The sequence below is a fragment of the Heterocephalus glaber genome, unplaced genomic scaffold, assembly GCF_053883595.1.
Source record: "Heterocephalus glaber isolate CG9 unplaced genomic scaffold, H.glaber_assembly_v1.0 deba00000594, whole genome shotgun sequence".
In the NCBI taxonomy this organism is placed as follows: Eukaryota; Metazoa; Chordata; class Mammalia; order Rodentia; family Bathyergidae; genus Heterocephalus; species Heterocephalus glaber.
In genome coordinates, this window is record NW_028258151.1 from 15,143,954 (window position 1) to 15,160,702 (window position 16,749).

General features: G+C 54.4%; 1 protein-coding gene across 8 annotated transcripts in view; it reads left to right on the forward strand.

Annotated features, from left to right (window-relative positions):
- Nucleotides 1-16,749, forward strand: part of Frmd8 (FERM domain containing 8) — a 41,512-nt gene that overhangs the window by 8,533 nt on the left and 16,230 nt on the right. For 6 of the 8 annotated variants that reach the window (XR_015448919.1, XR_015448920.1, XM_087205296.1 and 3 more), the window contains 8 exons: nucleotides 1,862-2,029; nucleotides 5,819-5,920; nucleotides 6,068-6,126; nucleotides 6,252-6,418; nucleotides 9,457-9,681; nucleotides 10,320-10,443; nucleotides 11,234-11,377; nucleotides 15,516-15,720. Coding sequence is in view for 6 of the 8 variants with exons in the window: in XM_087205296.1 (XP_087061422.1) it covers nucleotides 1,862-2,029; nucleotides 5,819-5,920; nucleotides 6,068-6,126; nucleotides 6,252-6,418; nucleotides 9,457-9,681; nucleotides 10,320-10,443; nucleotides 11,234-11,377; nucleotides 15,516-15,720 (1,194 nt within the window). In the remaining 2 variants the exon portion in view is untranslated. The remainder of the gene's footprint in view (nucleotides 1-1,861; nucleotides 2,030-5,818; nucleotides 5,921-6,067; nucleotides 6,127-6,251; nucleotides 6,419-9,456; nucleotides 9,682-10,319; nucleotides 10,444-11,233; nucleotides 11,378-15,515; nucleotides 15,721-16,749) is intronic. The other 2 variants (XM_087205300.1, XM_087205299.1) reach the window with 1 other exon arrangement.

Here is a 16,749-nt window from a genome sequence, read left to right on the forward strand (position 1 = left end):
CAGAACCTGGGCTGTGCCTCTAGCTTAGTGCACCAGTCTTTACTCTTACTTGGTCTCATTTGTAAAATGGGCGTGTCTCAGTTCTAGCTGTAAATTCAAATGAGAACAAGTGAATGAAAAGTGACACCTTACTTTCTTTGTTCCATTTCTTTCTCACGAACTTTCCTTTGAAAGAAGAGATCATTAGCTTCCTTTTATAGGAAGGAAATTGGGCCCTAGAGAGGTGAAATCACAGGTTAAGTACTGGAGCCCTCTAGGTGATCCTGAGCTTGACCTTCACTGCCCTGTAAAGTGGATCAGAGTCTCAGCCTCTGGGAGATGATTTCTGTGATCTCTCAGAGTAGCTGTTGGAGCAGAAGAGACCGAGGGTCCGAAAAAGCACCTTCACCTTTGTTAACTACAAATTATGCCTTTCCCTTTGCAGACTTCACCTCCTTTGATTTACAGCTACTTTTTTGGGAAAGGATATTATCTCTGGGGTTTTGGTTTTGGTACTGTGACTTGAACTTAGGGCCTTCACAGTGAGCTACATCCCCATCTCTCTTTTTTTTCCCCCTGAGACAGGGTCTCCCTGTGTAGTTCAGGCTGACCTTGAACTCACTATGTAACCCAAGCTGCCCTTGAACTTGTGGTAATCCTCCTGCCTCAGCCTCTTGAGGGCTGGAATCATAGGCATGCACCACCACACCTGGCCCCCAGCCCTTTATTTTTAAAGAGGAAGGGTATAAGTCACTAAATTCCCCAGACTGAGCTCAAACTCGTGACCTCCTGCCTCAGCCTCCCAAAGTGCTGGGATTACAGGCATGAGCCGCCATACCTGGCTTTAGCTCTCATCTGACAGATGAGGCACATACACTCAAACCAACTTGCTGAAGTCAGCTGTCTACAGAGAGTAAGCAAGGACTGGGACCTGAGGGTGTGGGCCTTCACTGTACCTGTGGCTCCAGGGGTGGAGGCTTGAATTTTGACTCAGGGCACCAAACTGGAGTTTCCCAATGTCATGGGAAACATTTGCTGTTTGGGTTATACTTCCCTAGCCTGCTTAAGGCTGTCCTGAAAGGCCATAGTATTGCTCCCTAAGGTTTGAAGAGGCGTAAGAAAACTGACATGTGGACATTGCTGTGACCTGGGGTGCCCTTAGGAATCCTCGTTCTTATCAAAGCTTGGGCCAGAGAAAGATGGAAGCTCGCCTAAGCATGACCCAGGGTCACCAGCTGACCCCACTCAGCCCAAGAAGCTAACTGCCGTGACCCCAGAGTGGGTTCAGCCTGTGTACCACATTCACCTGTGGAGTCATCTTGTTCAGGGCAGAAGCACAGCAGAGCCCCTGGGGCTGCCTGAGCAGTTGAGGGCAGGGCCTTCCTCTGTCTGGTTCTAACTGAATCTCGGCCTGGGCTGGGGTCAGTGCATGGGCCAGAGTTGCTGGATTATTTATTGGGTGGTTTGAGGATCTTGTGGAAATAGAGTCTTTCATTGAGGCCAGCCTGAACTACATAGCAAGACCTTGTCTCAAAAAAATAAATAAATAAATAAACAACAACAAAAAGGGTATTTCAGAGTTGGTGTATGACTGTAATCCCAGCACTCTGGGAGGCTGAGGCAGGAGAGTCACAAGTTCTAGCCCCGCCTAGGCAATTTAGTGACTTACCCGAGACCTCATCTCAGAATTTTAAAAAATAGGACTAGTAATACAAAGGCCCTGGGTTCAAACCCCAGAATCACAAAAAAAGGTGGGGGGACGTACGTTTTTCAGGGATGCTAGAGCTCCATCTTGGAGTGAGCCTGGATCACCCACGGGGCATGGAGTGATGGAGGGTGCCTGGTGTGGGCCTCGGCTGACCTTGCCTGGCTTCCCTCGCAGCGGCTGATGTGCTGGTGTACCTGGCTGACGACACAGTGGTGCCCTTGGCCGTGGAGAACCTGTCCTCACTCAGTGCCCACGAGCTGCACCGCGCAGTCCGGGAGGTCCTGCAGCTCCCGGACACCGCCCTGGACGCCTTCGCGCTCTGGCTTGTCTCCCCTCTGCTGGGTGAGTGCAGCTGGGCAGTGGGGTGTAACGGCGGGAGGGTCGGCCCTGCACTGAGGCACTGACTACCGAGCCAGTGGGTACTTCCCGAAACAATGGCTGCTGCCCAGCAGGGAAGGGGGGACATGGATGTCCTGGAGCTGTCTACTTTGAGGAGCCACAGCCCTGAGACTCCTGGCTCTGCCGCCATCACCTCCTTTCTGCTGGTGGCAGAGGAGGGCCAAGCCTGCCTCGTCCTCTGTGGGGCTGGAGTGTCAGGAGGAACAGGTGTGGGAGAGGAGCAGAGGATGTCCTGCACAGTGAACAGTGCAGTGCAGCAGCCTGGCCGAACTTGGTGGGCATGGTTTCATTGTATTCTCAGGGCCCAGGTGTCCTGTGCTGAGGTCTGGAGCATTGAGAGCAGTGAGTGTTAGAACCAGGACCGAGACAGAACCCAAGTGGCAGCCTCTGGACTGCATCCTGTTCTTTGGGGGGCTGGGCGAGGGCCGGGCACAGACTGGAGGGCTGCCTATGAGGCCTTGTCGAGGGCAGGGACGGTCAGCAAGGAGGGACACAGCTGCTCATCCGCCCACATCTTGCAATTCAGACTGGGACCCCTAGGGGTGGGGACCATGTCTCTGCAGACCCTCAGCTGGAGGTTCCCTGGGTGAATAGGGTCCTGAGCCTGCTACCTTGGATAGGGAGATGCTCTGTGTCATTTTGGGGAAGTAAACTGGTGCTGGAGCTGGGGATGTTTTGTTTTTTTGAGACAGGGTCTTGATGTGTTCTTCAGGCTGGCCTTCCCAGGCTGTCCTCGAATTTGTGGCAGTTCTTCTATCTCATCCTCCTGAGTGCTGATATTGCAGGTGTGCACCACCATGCGAGGCTCTGGGCATGTTTTCCTTTTTTGGTTTTGTTTTGAAGGCAGGCTCTCACTATGTAGTTTAGGTTGGCCTTGAACTCACTATGTAGCCCAGACTGGCCTCAAATTCTAAGTGATCCTCCTGCCTCAGCCTCCTGAGTGCTGGGATTACAGGTGTGCACCACCACACCCAGCTCCAGGGTTGTTTGGTGATCTTGAATATTTCCTGTGTTGAAGAGAAATGGGGCCAAGATGGGAGTGACTGCCCCCACTAAGAGGACTGGTCCCAGAAGGACTGCTGGGTCAGGCTCCAGGGCCCCCAGAGGTGACCTTCTGTCCTAAGACCACTGGGATTTGTATCTGGCCGGAGGGAGGATCTCAGTTGGCTTGCTGGCCCAGAGGGTGCTCCACCCCCACCCCCTCATCCTCTCCCCGTCCAGTCAGCTTCCTGAGCAGCTGCTGCTCTGTGGCTCTCGCCCACCCTCTTCCTACTGCCTCGTCTGCTGGGCCCCCACACCCAGGCTCCCCTCCCATCCTCTCGGCTTTAGTCAGGACTATGGGCCCCTGGCTGTTTCTTGGGAAGGCTAAGGGTGGCAGGGCCCAGTGGGTGGCCCCTGCCCTGCCTCTCAAGGCTCTCCGGGCAGCTTGCTTCCCCTGCCACTTCATATGTCCCCTCCCTCCTCACATTCCCATCCTCTCCTCCTTAACATTCTTGTCTCTGTGGCCAGGGCTGAATGGCCTGCTGTGTCCCAAAGGAGGGTGGTGAGGCCGAGACACAGTCAACACCTATGTTGTTTCCAGGCTGCTTAGGGAGGGTGAAAGGCCACTCCAGCTTTGCCTTGAGGCCCCAGAAGCCCGGGCTCTAGGCAGCGATGGGCCCCAGGGCTTTTGAGTGTCTGCAAGGTAGAAATGCATTAATGTCTAGAAGGCCCACCCTTCTTGTCACAGGTTTTGATAAGGTTTAGCATTCTCTGAGCCACTGTCACTGGATAGAACACAGCACCAGCAGTTGGCAATCTCATTTGGGTGACAGTCCCCAGGTAAGAAGGTCCTGCCTGGAAGTCTGTGGAAACGTGGGTCTTTCAGGCTGCTGTGGCTTGGAGTGAAGGCGGGAAGAAGGACCTCCTGTCTCCTAGTCCCCTTATTCCACGAGGATGTGCACAGCTCCCTGGTGCCTAGCAGGGTCCAGCAGCCTGGGGGTACAGCAGGGGATGAGGCCAGCTGATGTGGTCCCTGCCCCCAGAGAACCCCAAGGAGGTGGTACTTTGGAGTTGGAGTTGGAAGTGTGGCGAAGGGAGCTTTGGGAAGCAGAGCTGTCCCTATTGGTTGCTGACTCTTTGTGGTGTCGGGCAGTCCCGTCCCTCTGTGAGCTTTCCACCTGAGAAGTGGATGATCTCAGTGTCCCCACTCATCCCTAGGTGGAGAGAGCATGAAGTGGGGCTGATGAACAGGATGGTGGGGAGCCCCTCCTGGAGAGAAAGGAGGGAGCACCTTCTCATGGGGGAGGGGGTGTGTGGGCAGGGATCTGGTGGGAAATGAGGGCATCTGGGCAGCCTGGATCAGAAATGACAGAACAAGCTGGGCATGATGGCACACACCTGTAGTCCCAGCACTCCGGAGGCTGAGGCAGGAGGATTACCAGCAAGTTCGAGGCCAGCCTGGGCTACATAGTGAGACCCTGTCTCGAACAAACACAAACAAAACAAAAGGAATGACAGGACAAGAAAGGACTGGAGAAGCTGGATACAGCGCTTGAATGGAAGAGGCTGGAGGCAAGGAGGCCAGTTTGGAGGCTCTGGCTACTATTTGGGGTCAAGGTCAGGGTCCAAATGGAAGGTCTGGATGGTCCAAAGAATAGCAGAGACAAGAACCCTTGGCATCAGGCTGGCAGGACGAAGTGCTCAGCTATCAGTAGGGAGAGGGGTGGCATTTTGATGCCTACTCCCCTGTGTCAGCATATGTCTCAGTTCATTTCTGGGTGGGTTTGGAAGTGGCCTCCTACCTTTCAAAGGCAGCATTGGGGCAGCCACTGTCACCTGGTGGGGAGGCAGCGGTGCAGAGCTGAAACCACCTTGTCCCTCGCAGGCCCACAGCCCAGAGGTAAGGGGCCGGAGTGGAGAGCTGGCCCATGAGCTCCTGTCTGTGTGACACCTACATTCTAGGTGGTGGAGGCATCAGGAGAGCCTGGGGAGTGGGAGACACTGCAAAGGCAGGCAGGCAGGCAGGTGCGATGGGTAACGGGATATTTCAAGGAGGGGCTGCCTTAGTTGGGGGTCCAGGACAGGTGGCCTTGAACCAAGACCTGTGCCAGCCAGTCACATGGAAATGTGGGAGACGTTATCTAAGACAGGAGGACCAGCAGGGGTAGAGGTTCCAAGGCTGAGAATGCTCAGGTGTTCAGGAGGTGGCATAGGCGGAGCAGAAGGGCAGGGAACGAGAGAGGCCAGTGGCATGGTGCTGTTTGCCGCCTTGAGTCAAGGAACTCAGAATGGAGGCCATGGGGTGCAGCCTTGCAGTGGGGAGGCCCCTGCCGTGTCAAGGATAAGTGAAGGCAGCCCCTTGGGCCATGGGCCGCTCATTACCAGCTTCAGGTTCTGCTCTCTAATGGCAGCACCATCACCCCCAACCCCCTCATCCCCCTCAGGCCCTCAGCTGTAGCTCACCCTGGGGCTAGAAGGAGGGGAGGCTGGCTGTGTCTGAAGCCACACAGCCTTGCACTTGCTGAGACTTCGGATGAGCAGTGTCACCTATCCGAGCCTCATTTTCTCTGTGGGTGAAGTGAAGGATATGTTACTGCAGGATCAATGTACATAAACCACTTGGAAGAGTTCTGAGCATTTAGTACCTGCTTGGTGACTGTTGGCCCTGGAGTCCCCTTCGTTGCTGCAGTTAGGGGCAGTGTGGCACCATCAGGTCAAGGCTGCAGGGCCACCTCCTCTCTCATTCTGTAGAGGTGCAGCTGAAGCCCAAGCACCAGCCCTACAAGCTGGGCCGCCAGTGGCCGGAGCTGCTGCTGCGCTTCACGGATGCCCCAGATGATGACGTGGCCATGGGTAGGCGCTGCCTCAGGCGAGAGTCAGGGCAGGGGCTGCCCGAGAGAGCTGGGAGGAAGGTGGGCTAAGGCTGCATGGTCCCAAGCTCGAGGGTTTTCCCTGTGGGGTGGAGTGGTGGCCAGGCACGAGCCCAGCCTCTCTCTGCAGACGAGCCTTCCCTGCAGTTTCGGAGGAATGTGTTCTTCCCAAAGTGGCGAGAGCTCCAGGTGAGGTCCCAAGCCCACGAGTGCCACGCAGGTCCTGTGTGTAGCCGCCCTATCCCTGGACCCCTGGACCTTTTCACCTTGCTCCAGCCCACTGAGCTGTCTTTCCCTGCCACACTGGCCCACAGATCGGCGACGAGGAGGTCCTGCGGCTGCTCTACGAGGAGGCCAAGGGCAACGTGCTAGCCGCTCGGTACCCATGCGACATGGAGGACTGTGAGGCCCTGGGTGCCCTGGTGTGCCGTGTGCAGCTTGGGCCTTACCAGCCTGGCCAGCCTGAGACCTGCACCCTGAGGTGAGGGCAGTGTGACCCCTGTTAAGTAAGTTTGCCCCCAGAGTCCTGCTTAGAAGCAGTGCCGAGTCCCAAAGCGTGAGAAACTGTTGTGGATCCAGCAGGTCTCATTCCCTCCTGTGCTGGCTGCAGACTGTCTGAGCCTCCTTTTCCTCATCTGCTCTGGGTAGTGGGAGACTCAGGACTCAGAGGAGTCCATAGCCAGCAGGCTTCAGGTGTGTGTGAGGGTGTAGCCTGGCTCCACTGCAGGCAGGAATGAATTGGCCTTATTCTTAGACCAAGCAAATGCTGACTCTCCAGTGGCCAATGACCGTCCAGCTTAGTTCCCAGCCCCAGGTTGAGTGCTATCCCCAGATGTGTCCCCACCCCTCTCTACAGAAGCCTGTGTTGACTGTGTGAATTCACAGAGTGGCAAGGATTAAGTCCACCCTGATAGCAGACCTGCCAGCCCCCAACCTCTGTGGAGGTGACCCTGATGAGCTTGAGCCCAGGCTGCCCCTCGCCAAGGCTCCTCTCCACCTTGACCCTGCTTATGTGGAGGAGGCAGGAGAGCTTTGTTCGGGGGCAGGGACCTTGTGCTTGGGTCTGACAAGGGCTCCCAACTAAGTAGGTCGAGGTTGGTAGCTGTGGGGTCCTAGCCCTCTGTTCTACTTGCAAGTGACAGCAAACCTCGCTCCAGCTCTTTGGATGCAAGGGCCCTTTGTCAGATTGGGTAACATTCAAGCCCAGGGGGTCAGGGTGCCTGGAGCCAAGCTTAGTGCCAAGGTTCAGCGGGAGTCCCCCGACCTTGCTGTCATTTCTCACCCTGCCCGTGTCTTCTGGGCCTGCAGGAGGTCAGGCATGCTCTTGCCTTGTGGCCCCATGGCCACAGCAGCTGTCTTTGGGCATGAGAGGCCTCTCTGTACACACCCATTGGCCCCACACTCACTGTGGTGACCATAGCTTGGTCGTGGTCCACCCAAAGGAAATACTCTGTCCAGACCACTGGCTGACTGCAACTCGGGTCCCCGTGGGTCACTCCGTGCACCTACATAGACCCCATAAGCCAAGAGCAGGGAAGGCTGGGTTTCTGCACAGCAAGCCGGAGCCCATTGGAGAAGGAATTGGATGGGGGTAATGAAATACCCACCACATCCCTGTGAATGGTGGGCAGCACCCTGGGGTCCCCTCTTAAGGTGCCTTGTGGCTAGGGCTCTCTGCAACAGGTGTTTCCCCTTGCCCAGCCCTTCCGCTGCAGCAGCTGCCCCTCCCCATGGCCTGGGGCGTCTGAGGCTCCAGAAGCCCCTATGAGACCCTCTCCTCCAGTGGAGGTGGAGATGACAGCTGCAGAGGTATTTATTGAGCACCAACCTCAGGCTTGGGCTGTGCTAGCACCTTCTGTGCTTGCTGGGATTTGTGTCCGTGATTTGTACACGGAGAGGTGGAGCCTCAGAGGCCTCACAGACCAGAGCTCTGGCTGCCATTTTGTTTGTTTAATGCAGTGCTGGGACTTGAGCATTCAGTTATATCCCCAGCCACCAGCCACACACGCACATGCACATATGCACACACACACACACGCGTGCACACAAACGCACACCCAGTTTGTTTTGAGATAGGGGCTTGCTATGTAGTTCAGGCTTACTTTGAACTAACTATGTAGTCCAAACTGGCCTCACAGCAATCCTCCTGGCTCAGCCTCCCAAGTGCTAGGATTACAGGTAAGTGCCACCATGCCCACCTTTTATTTTTTGAGACATGGTCTCACTAAATTACCCAGGCTGGGCTCAAACTTTTGATCCTCCTACCTCAGTGTCCTAGAGTGCTGGAATTATGGGTATGTGCCACCATGGCTGGTTTAAATTGCTGGGTTTTTTTTTTTTTGTACTGGAAATCGAACTCAGGACCTTGAGCTTGCAAGCCAGGCAGTGGAACCACTGAGCTAAATCCCTGGCCTCTTAAATTGCTGTTTTGATATCCTTATCTGGCAGAAGTAAATATTGAGGGCATTAGGCCATTGGCAACAGCGTGGCTATAAAAATTCTCATGGCTCAGAACTCCCCAGCTCCCTGCCTTAGTGACAGACGCTCCCTGAAGCTCTCCTCCAGTCTGGTTCCCAGCCAGGGGGGCTGCTTTGGACTCTTCCTGGCCTACCAGGCTCCCTCAGACTGGGGCCTCCCAGGCCTTCCTGGACTCCTGTATGCCAGCAGGTCCTTGAAGGACAGGATGGGGGACCTCGCCAAAATGGCCAGCATTCCGTGGGTACTCAGGGTCGTGTGTCTCCTTCCCTCCTGGGGGTGGAGACTGGGCCTGGTGACCTCTGCATCTGTCCCCTCTGCCAGCCTGCAGCTCCTCCCGAGAGTTCCCTGGGTGGGGACATGGTGCTGACCAGGAGGGAGGCAGAGCCAGGCTGTGTGGGGGCAGCACACAGAGCGATGGGGCCATCGGCCGAGGCAGGACTGGCAGGGAGGTAGGAAGGCAGCTGGGGTGCACTGGCTTCTGGAGCAGCAGGACAGCAGGGTGGGTGGCATTAGGCAGTGACCCTGGGCTGTCCTCGGGGTTGCCACCCCCATCCTAGTCTTGTCGTTGAAGAGCCTTGCTATGTTTTAGGGCCAAGGTAACTGTCACTGAGGCCCAGTGGTGGCCTCACCATGCCCGCTCTTCGGATGAAGTGAGCACACCAGGGCAGGTGGCGAGCACAGCTGGCCGTGGCAGAGGCAGTCTGGCTGCCCTGGGGAGGGGGCTGAGGTTTGACCCCGCCTGTCTGCCCCTCCAGCTTGGGGTGACTTGTGTGTCCCCTTCCTCTGAGCACCCCGCCTTCTCTTAACAGGGAAGATCTCTACCCCTGACCTGATAGTGGCCCCTCTGTGCCTGGCAGGGTGGCCCTGTGAGCTGGGTGGAGCAGGCCACTGCTGGAATGGCAGTGAGGAGCTCTGTAGTAGGGGCCTCTGGCGTCCCCATGGGGCAGGGGAAGGCCCCAAGCCAGGCCACCTAAAGCCCTTCCCTCTTCTGTGTGTGTGGAAACCCTGAAGATATTGGATCCCACCTTACTTCCTCCACAGGGAGAAGCTGGACTCCTTCCTCCCTGCCCACCTCTGCAAGCGGAGCCATGGCCTCTTTGCTGCCCTCCGGGGCCGCGGAGCCAAGGCGGGGATAGGCGAGCAGGGCCTGTTGAATGCCTACTGTCAGGTGAAGGAAGCAGTCAGAAGTGATGGCGCACACGAGGGCACCCTGGGCTTCCACTATCGTGCCTATCTCCTTAAGTGCCACGAGCTGCCCTTCTACGGGTGAGCAGTCACTGCCCCGGCCTCCCTGCACCCCCAAGCAGCCCTGCAGACTGAGCCCGTCTGCACCAGCTGGCTCTCTCCTTCCCAGGAGGAACCACCTTGGGGTCAGTCCTGGTGCCAAGGTTGGTATTTGTCCTCTCCTTCCTCCTGTCTCAGGCCGGGACATCTTGTGTGGGTCCTCCCTCCCCCTGCCATGGCCACCTAAGGGGGTGGAGTCTGCAGAGGAGAGGCCAGCTCACTTCCAGGCTCCTCCTGCTGCATGGAGGGAGCCAGGTGGAACAGGATGGGGTGCTGTAAGGGTAGGAGGGCAGCTGGGTGGCTTGGCGTTGAGACCACCACACTTTCCCTCTTGCTCTTCAGCTCGGTCTGCTACCCTGGGCAGCCTCACCTCATGTGAGAGTCTTTGCCATGGACAGTGGGCAGCAGGGCTCCTTATCGGCCCTGAATGGACCTTTCTCTGTCTTCACCCGCAGTGCCCGAAGCCTCCTCACCTCTCCCTCTGCACTCTGTCTTGTCTTGGGCCAGGTTTCCATTCAGCCTTCATGCACCCAAACAGCTTAAGCTTCCATGGGCCCAGTGCAGGGCTTTCTGCACATGCACCCTGTGGGAGCAAGTGGGTGACTCTTGTCCCTCCCTAGGTGTGCCTTCTTCCGTGGTGAGGTTGACAAGCCGGCCCAGGGCTTTTTGCACCGTGGTGGACGAAAGCCCGTGATTGTGGCCATCAGTCTGGAGGGCGTGCATGTCATCGACAGCAGGGAAAAGGTACCAGCTCTTCCAGGGTGAGACCTAGGGTGGCCTCCATGGGTGGAAGGAAGTGAGGTCTTGCTCAGGCCTTCCAAGTTCCCTTGAGCCTATAGGGATTCTGGGGGTGGGGTGAGCAGACTGTTTGGGAGTGTCTCTTCGTCCCTCGGATGTCCCTGCAGGCCTGCTCATGTCCTGAGGCTTCCTTGTGTCTGCTGTGGGTCAGCACCTGGCTCCCCTGCCTGGCAGTGGTGGAACCAAGCTGGTGGTTTTCCAAAAACCCCCTGGCTAGGCACTCTCCTGTGCTGCCCATGTCCCATTTGTCCCTGCCTTCAGTGGCTGGCTCCCCTCTGGCTGCCAGTGTAGATGGCCCTGTTGACAGCTCTCCCTGTGTGTCAGCTTACCTGCACCTGGCCAGGCGCTGCCCCTCAGTCTGGCATCTGTCGCAGGAGAGGGACTCCAGCCCTTCCTGGGCAGCTGTGCCCTGGAGTGCAGGACGCAGCTGGTGTCACAGCACAGACCTTCCTGACCCACCTGCCTCTTTCCCCATGAGATTCCCCAGCTATCAGGCTTGCTGGTGGGAAGTGTTGAGGAACAGGGATTCTCAGCATTCCCAGACCCCAGCTCCTGGGAGAATCAGATAAAAACCAGAGCCCCTCTTTTTTAGAGAAACACATGAAGGAATTGAGATGCAGTCTCAGAGAGGCAAAGGCCCTGGCCAGGTGTCCTCTCCTGGTGCACCCCAGGGGAATGGGGTGGGGAGTAGCCTCTGCTGGGGCTCCAGCCTTGCTCTGCATCTCCCGCTGGCCAGCACGTCCTGCTGGGCCTGCGCTTCCAGGAGCTGTCGTGGGACCACACCTCCCCAGAGGAGGAGGAGCCTGTCCTGTGGCTGGAGTTCGATGGGGACACCGAGGGCCTTCCCGTCAACAAGCTGCTCAGGATCTACTCCAAGCAGGTAGTGCTGGTGTCACCTGTACCCAGGCGAGGGAGGCTCCAGGCTGGCTGGGAAGGAAGTCGGAGCACTGCCTGGGGTCTGGGGAAAGGTGCCTGGCTTCCAGTGCCCTGGAGCTGCCCTGGCATGCCCAGGGGGCCTGCTTGGCAGATCTCACACCAGGTGGCACTGGTAACGTGGGTGGGACAGCTGTCCTTGAAGGCTTGCCCAGTGCTGCACAAGCAGCTATGTGCACCATCATCTCCTGCTACAGAGGCCCCATGAGGGGAGCACTGTTTGGTTGTCCCACTCTCGGGAGCAAAGGGCATGGAAGGATGAAGGCCCTGGTTGTCTTAATGGACCCACTCATTCCTCATCGCACCTTCCACCCAGCACCTTCCCTGTCCTACCACCCGGCTGCTCCAGTCTGAGCCCTCCCTGCAGGAGCTCTTCTTGCTCTCTCTTTTCTTGGCACACAGACAAGGTCAGGGACTCCCATCTTCAACACAAATCTCCTCTCCAGCCATCATCTCGGGTCTTCCAAAAAGTTAGAAGCCACACAGATGCCCAGGAGCTGGGGAATAGATAAATGCGTTATGCTCAGCCCTTGAGTATGCAGTGTGTGTGCACCCTTTTTTTATGGTACTGGGGACTTGCACATGTTAGGCAAGCACTCTACCATTGAACTGCACCCCCAGCCCTTGTTTTTATTCTGAGCAGTCTTTCAGTAAGTTGCTCAGGCTGGCTTTGAACTTGTGATCCCCCTGCTTCAGACTTTCAAAGAGCTGGGATTATAGGCATGCCCTACGCTTGGCCATGCATAGCCTTTTGAGACAGGCTGCTTTTCACTACATGGCATATCAGTGCATTTGCCTTACTTTCCGCCGGTGCTGGGAGTGGAACGCAGGGCCTTGTGCACTCTAAGCAAGGGCTCATCACTGAGCTACACCAGGCCCAGTTTGTTCTTTTTCCTGTCAAGTAAGATTCTGCCTCGTAGATGCACTGCAGTTTATCTGTTCACCCACTGAAGAGCTTTTAGGTTGTTCTGCTTTGACTTTTATCAGGAAAGCTGCTCTAAGCACTTGTGTTTAAGTCTGAGATCTCCTTTTCTCAACTATGGAAACCTGGCAGTGAGCTCCTGGGACTGTGTGATAAGCATGTGACTAACTTTACTAGAAACTGCCAGACTTTTAGGTGGCCCTACAGATCGCCTTCCCGCAGTCGCTCCACAGCCTCATCAGAACTTGGTTTTGCCAGTTTCTATTTGTCATTCTCATGATGCATGGCGGTGATATGTTATTGTGGGTTTAATTTCCCTTTTTCTAATGACTAATGATGATTGTCATCTTTTCACGGGCTTATTAACTGCTTGTCCCAGGATCTTCTTTTGTGTGGTATTGATTCACATCGTTTGTCCTTTTATTTGTTGGGTTGTTTTCATGAGTTGTGAGAGTTCGTTATTTATTTTTCATACCAGTTCTTTATCAGCTGTCTTTTTGTTTGTTTGGTTTTGGTTTTTTTTGAGACAGGGTCTCACTATGTAGTCCAGGCAGACCTTGAACTCCCAGCAATCCTGTCTCAGCCTCTTGAGTGCTAGAATCACAGGCATGCGCCACCATGCCCGGTGCAAATGTTTTCTTTCAGTTTCTAACTTGATTTCATTTTCTTATCTCTTGGAGAGATGTTTTAATTTTGATGAACTCTCCCCAAACCTGCTTAGGGTCTCATTAAATTACGGAGGCTGGCCTTGAACTTATTTCCTGCTGCCTCAGCTTCCTGAGTAGTTGAGATTATAGGCTTATGCCACCATGCTTGGCTGGTGGAATCCATTTTAGCAATTTTTTCTTTTTCCTTATATGATTTATATGTTTTGTTTTCTAAGAAGTTGTTGCCTAACCTCCTAAGCTAAATCCCCGTGCCCCCCCACCCCTTTTTGGAGACAGGGTCTCACTATGAAGTTCAGGCTGACCTTGAGCTCACTATGTAGCCCAGGGTGGCCTCAAACTCACAGTGACCCTCCTGCCTTAGCCTCCTAAGCGCTGGGATTACAGGCATGAACCACGACACCTGGCTATTCTATGTTTTCTTTTAGATATTACAGAAATTTATCAATCTATGATTGATCTGCCGTTTATTTTTTATATAAATTGTGTGTCCAGATTGATTTTTGTATCTGAGTAAGGTGGCACACGCTTGTAATCTCAACACTTGAGAGGCTGCAGTAGGAGAATCGTGAGTTTGAAACAAGCCTGGGCTATATAGACTGTCTTAAAAAAAAAAAAGGCGCCAGGGATTTAGCTCAGTGGTTCTGGTGCCTGCCTTGCAAGCGCAAGGTCCCAAGTTCAATCCCCGGTACCAAAAAAAAAAAAAGGCCAGAGGTGTTGGCGAATGCCTATAATCCCAGCATTTGGAGGCTGAGGCAGGAGGATCACTTTGAAATGGAGTCCAGCCTAGGCTCCATAATGAGTTTAAGGCCAGTCTGAACTGCATAGCTAGACCCTGTCTCAAAAAACACGCACAAACAAAAATGATTATTTTAATTACTTTGGGAAGAATCAACATTTTAAGTCATCTAATCTGTTATTTCCATATCTTCATTTATTTGTCTTTGATTTCTTTTTTTTTTTTTTTTTGGTACTGGGGATTGAACTTGGGACCTTGCGTTTGCGAGGCAGGCGCCGGAACTACTGAGCTAAATCCCCAGTCCTCTTTGATTTCTTTTATTAGCATTTTGTTAAATTTATTCCTATTGCTTTCTTTGGTACTGCTGTAAATAGTGCTTTTTAAATTTCAATTTCCCTTTGTGTATTACATTGTACAGAAATCCAATTGACTCTGTTACCTGTATATCCTGCAGCCTTGTTAAATTCACTTAGCATGTCTAGTAGCTTTCCTGCTGGCTCTGTGGCATCTGCTGTGTAGACAATTTCATCATCCGTGAAAGGGACAGTTGCGCACACACACACACCCCCATCTGTGTGCTTGTCGCTTGCTGGCACCCAGGCAGTGTGGGCAGGTGTACAGCACAGTTCCTGGCCTGCCCTGACCTGTAGGAAGCGCCTCTCCCCCACACGCGGTGGTGGTAGCTGTGGTCTTCATCATCAGGGCGAGATGCCCATCCAGGCCTGATTCCTGAGTTTAATCTTCAGTGCTGTTGGGTACAGTTTGAGGAATGGATGATTCGAAAGGAGGAGGCTGGGTTTTAACCTCCCAGTGGAGCATCCTGTTGTGCCTGAGCTTTTGCTCTAGGGAGCTTAGAGAGCTTCTCTGTTGTGTTTGCAGTTTGGGCCCTTCTGTCCCATGGCAGCCACCTGGTCACTAGTTGGCTGGTGGAGTCCCCAGTGAGCAAGGAAGCCCACATGGACTGCAGTGAGTGTGTGTTGAGACCGAGGCCCCAGTGACTGTGACTGCTCTTTGTCCTGGGCCAAGAGGGTTACACCATGGCCTCAGCCACACCGAGGACGGGCAGAAGCTGGACCAGTGTCCACAGGGCCACCCCCAGCACCTGCCCCAGTGCCAGTTAGCTCCTGGTCTTCAGTTCTCCTTGGAAGCACACAGCAGCCACACAAGAATGTGACTTCCCCTCAGTTCCCAGTCCACACGAGTACCAGGAATCTGTTTCCTGGGAAAGGGATCCACCTTGAGACACCTGTCTAACTCCCTCAGGGCCTAGGCCCTGTCCTGGCACCCAGCTGTGCCCCCAGATGTCTGGCCACTTTATCCCCTTATGTCAACACGTGTCGTGTTCCCAGCCTGTTGGGAGGCATCGCTGTTGAAGAATGTGCTCAGAAGGAGGCGGTGACCTCACCCCTTCCTCAGGCCTGCAGTTCTCCCTGCAGCCCAGGAGCTGGCCATACCCTCTGTGGATGCTGAGCATCTCCCATCTGCCCAGCCCAGCACCCTGGGCCCACGCCCTCTGACTGGAGTGCTCTCTCCTGCCCACCTCTTACCCCCAGGCCTCACTCCAAGTAGGGCACCCCCTCTGCTCCCAGAGTGCCTGTCTCACCCTTCTGTTTTGGAATGGTGCCTCTTTCCCTCCTGTTTTGGAATGGTGTCTGTCCCCAAGGGGCCTTAGGTCTGTGCATCTGGTAATCACTTAGCACTGAGCGAGGGAAGGATGGGGTGCTCACCAAAGCCCATACTGGCCCCCACCCCTCCGCAGGCTGAGCTGATGAGCAGCCTCATTGAGTACTGCATCGAGCTGAACCAAGCTGCGGAACCCATGGCCCCCCGGCAGAGTACGTCTGGGCCCCACTCAACTCCCGACCCTTCGTCGCCTCCCACTCAGCGCCCCAAGCTGCGGAGGCAGAGCAGTGTAGTGTGCAGCCGGATCCAGCACCTCTCCACCATTGACTATGTGGAAGATGGTGAGCCACGGTCACATGTATATTGCACACATACACATGCGCACATGCATACCACATGAGGGCCAGAGGGTGGACTTGGCAGTGATTGCAGACATAGGGTGGTTAGCCTGCTCTTTCAGGGCACTGGCTGAGAGAACAGAGTCCTTTTTGTCCCTTTCACTGGTTCATCAACAATGTGTTCATCATAGCATCATCCAGAACGTGAAAAACAGGAGCCACCCACTCCCTTTTATTAAAGCTGTGGGTATATATACCTAAAATTATTCCAAAACAGAAAGGGTTTCTTCAGTGCAATAGCAAAGATACACATTTACTTTATTTTATTGTGATGCTGAGGGTTGAACATGTGTGCTAGGCAAGTGCCATACCACAGAGGTACACCCCAGCCCCCAAACCTACATTTAAATGCCAAGATGTTCACAAAATAATACTGAATAGAAAAGCTCCGGTAACAGGACAGCATGTATTTAAAAAAAAATACTGGGCTGGGGATTTAGCTCAGTGGTTCCGGTGCCTGCCTCACAAGCGCAAGGACCTGAGTTCGATCCCCAGTACCAAAATAATAATAATAATAATAAAATAAATAAATAAATAAAAATACTGAGTTGTGGGTTTGGAGGAGGCAGACCAGAAAGGCAAAGTACTGCTTTCATCACTCCAGATCACAGGTGCCATCAGCATGGGCTGTGACTATAGTTACTAACTGTGACCACATGGCTTTATTTATTTATTGAGCAGTGCTTGGGAATGGACCCAGGGTCTTTGCACCATGCTATATCCCAGCCCTTTTTGTATTCTGAGGCAGGTTAAATTGCCAAGCAGGGCTTGATCTTGCAATCCTTGTTCCTCAACCTCCCAGAGTACTGGTATTATAGGTGTGTACCACCACGCCCAGCAGGCTTGATACTTTTAATTTGGGAGAATTCTCTGTACCTGGCTGAGGCTCCCTTTAGTGAGCTGTGTATGTTGCAGGTATTTGGTTTCTTTGGTCAGTTGCACAAGGCTTAGTGAAAGTCCCTCAGACCACTG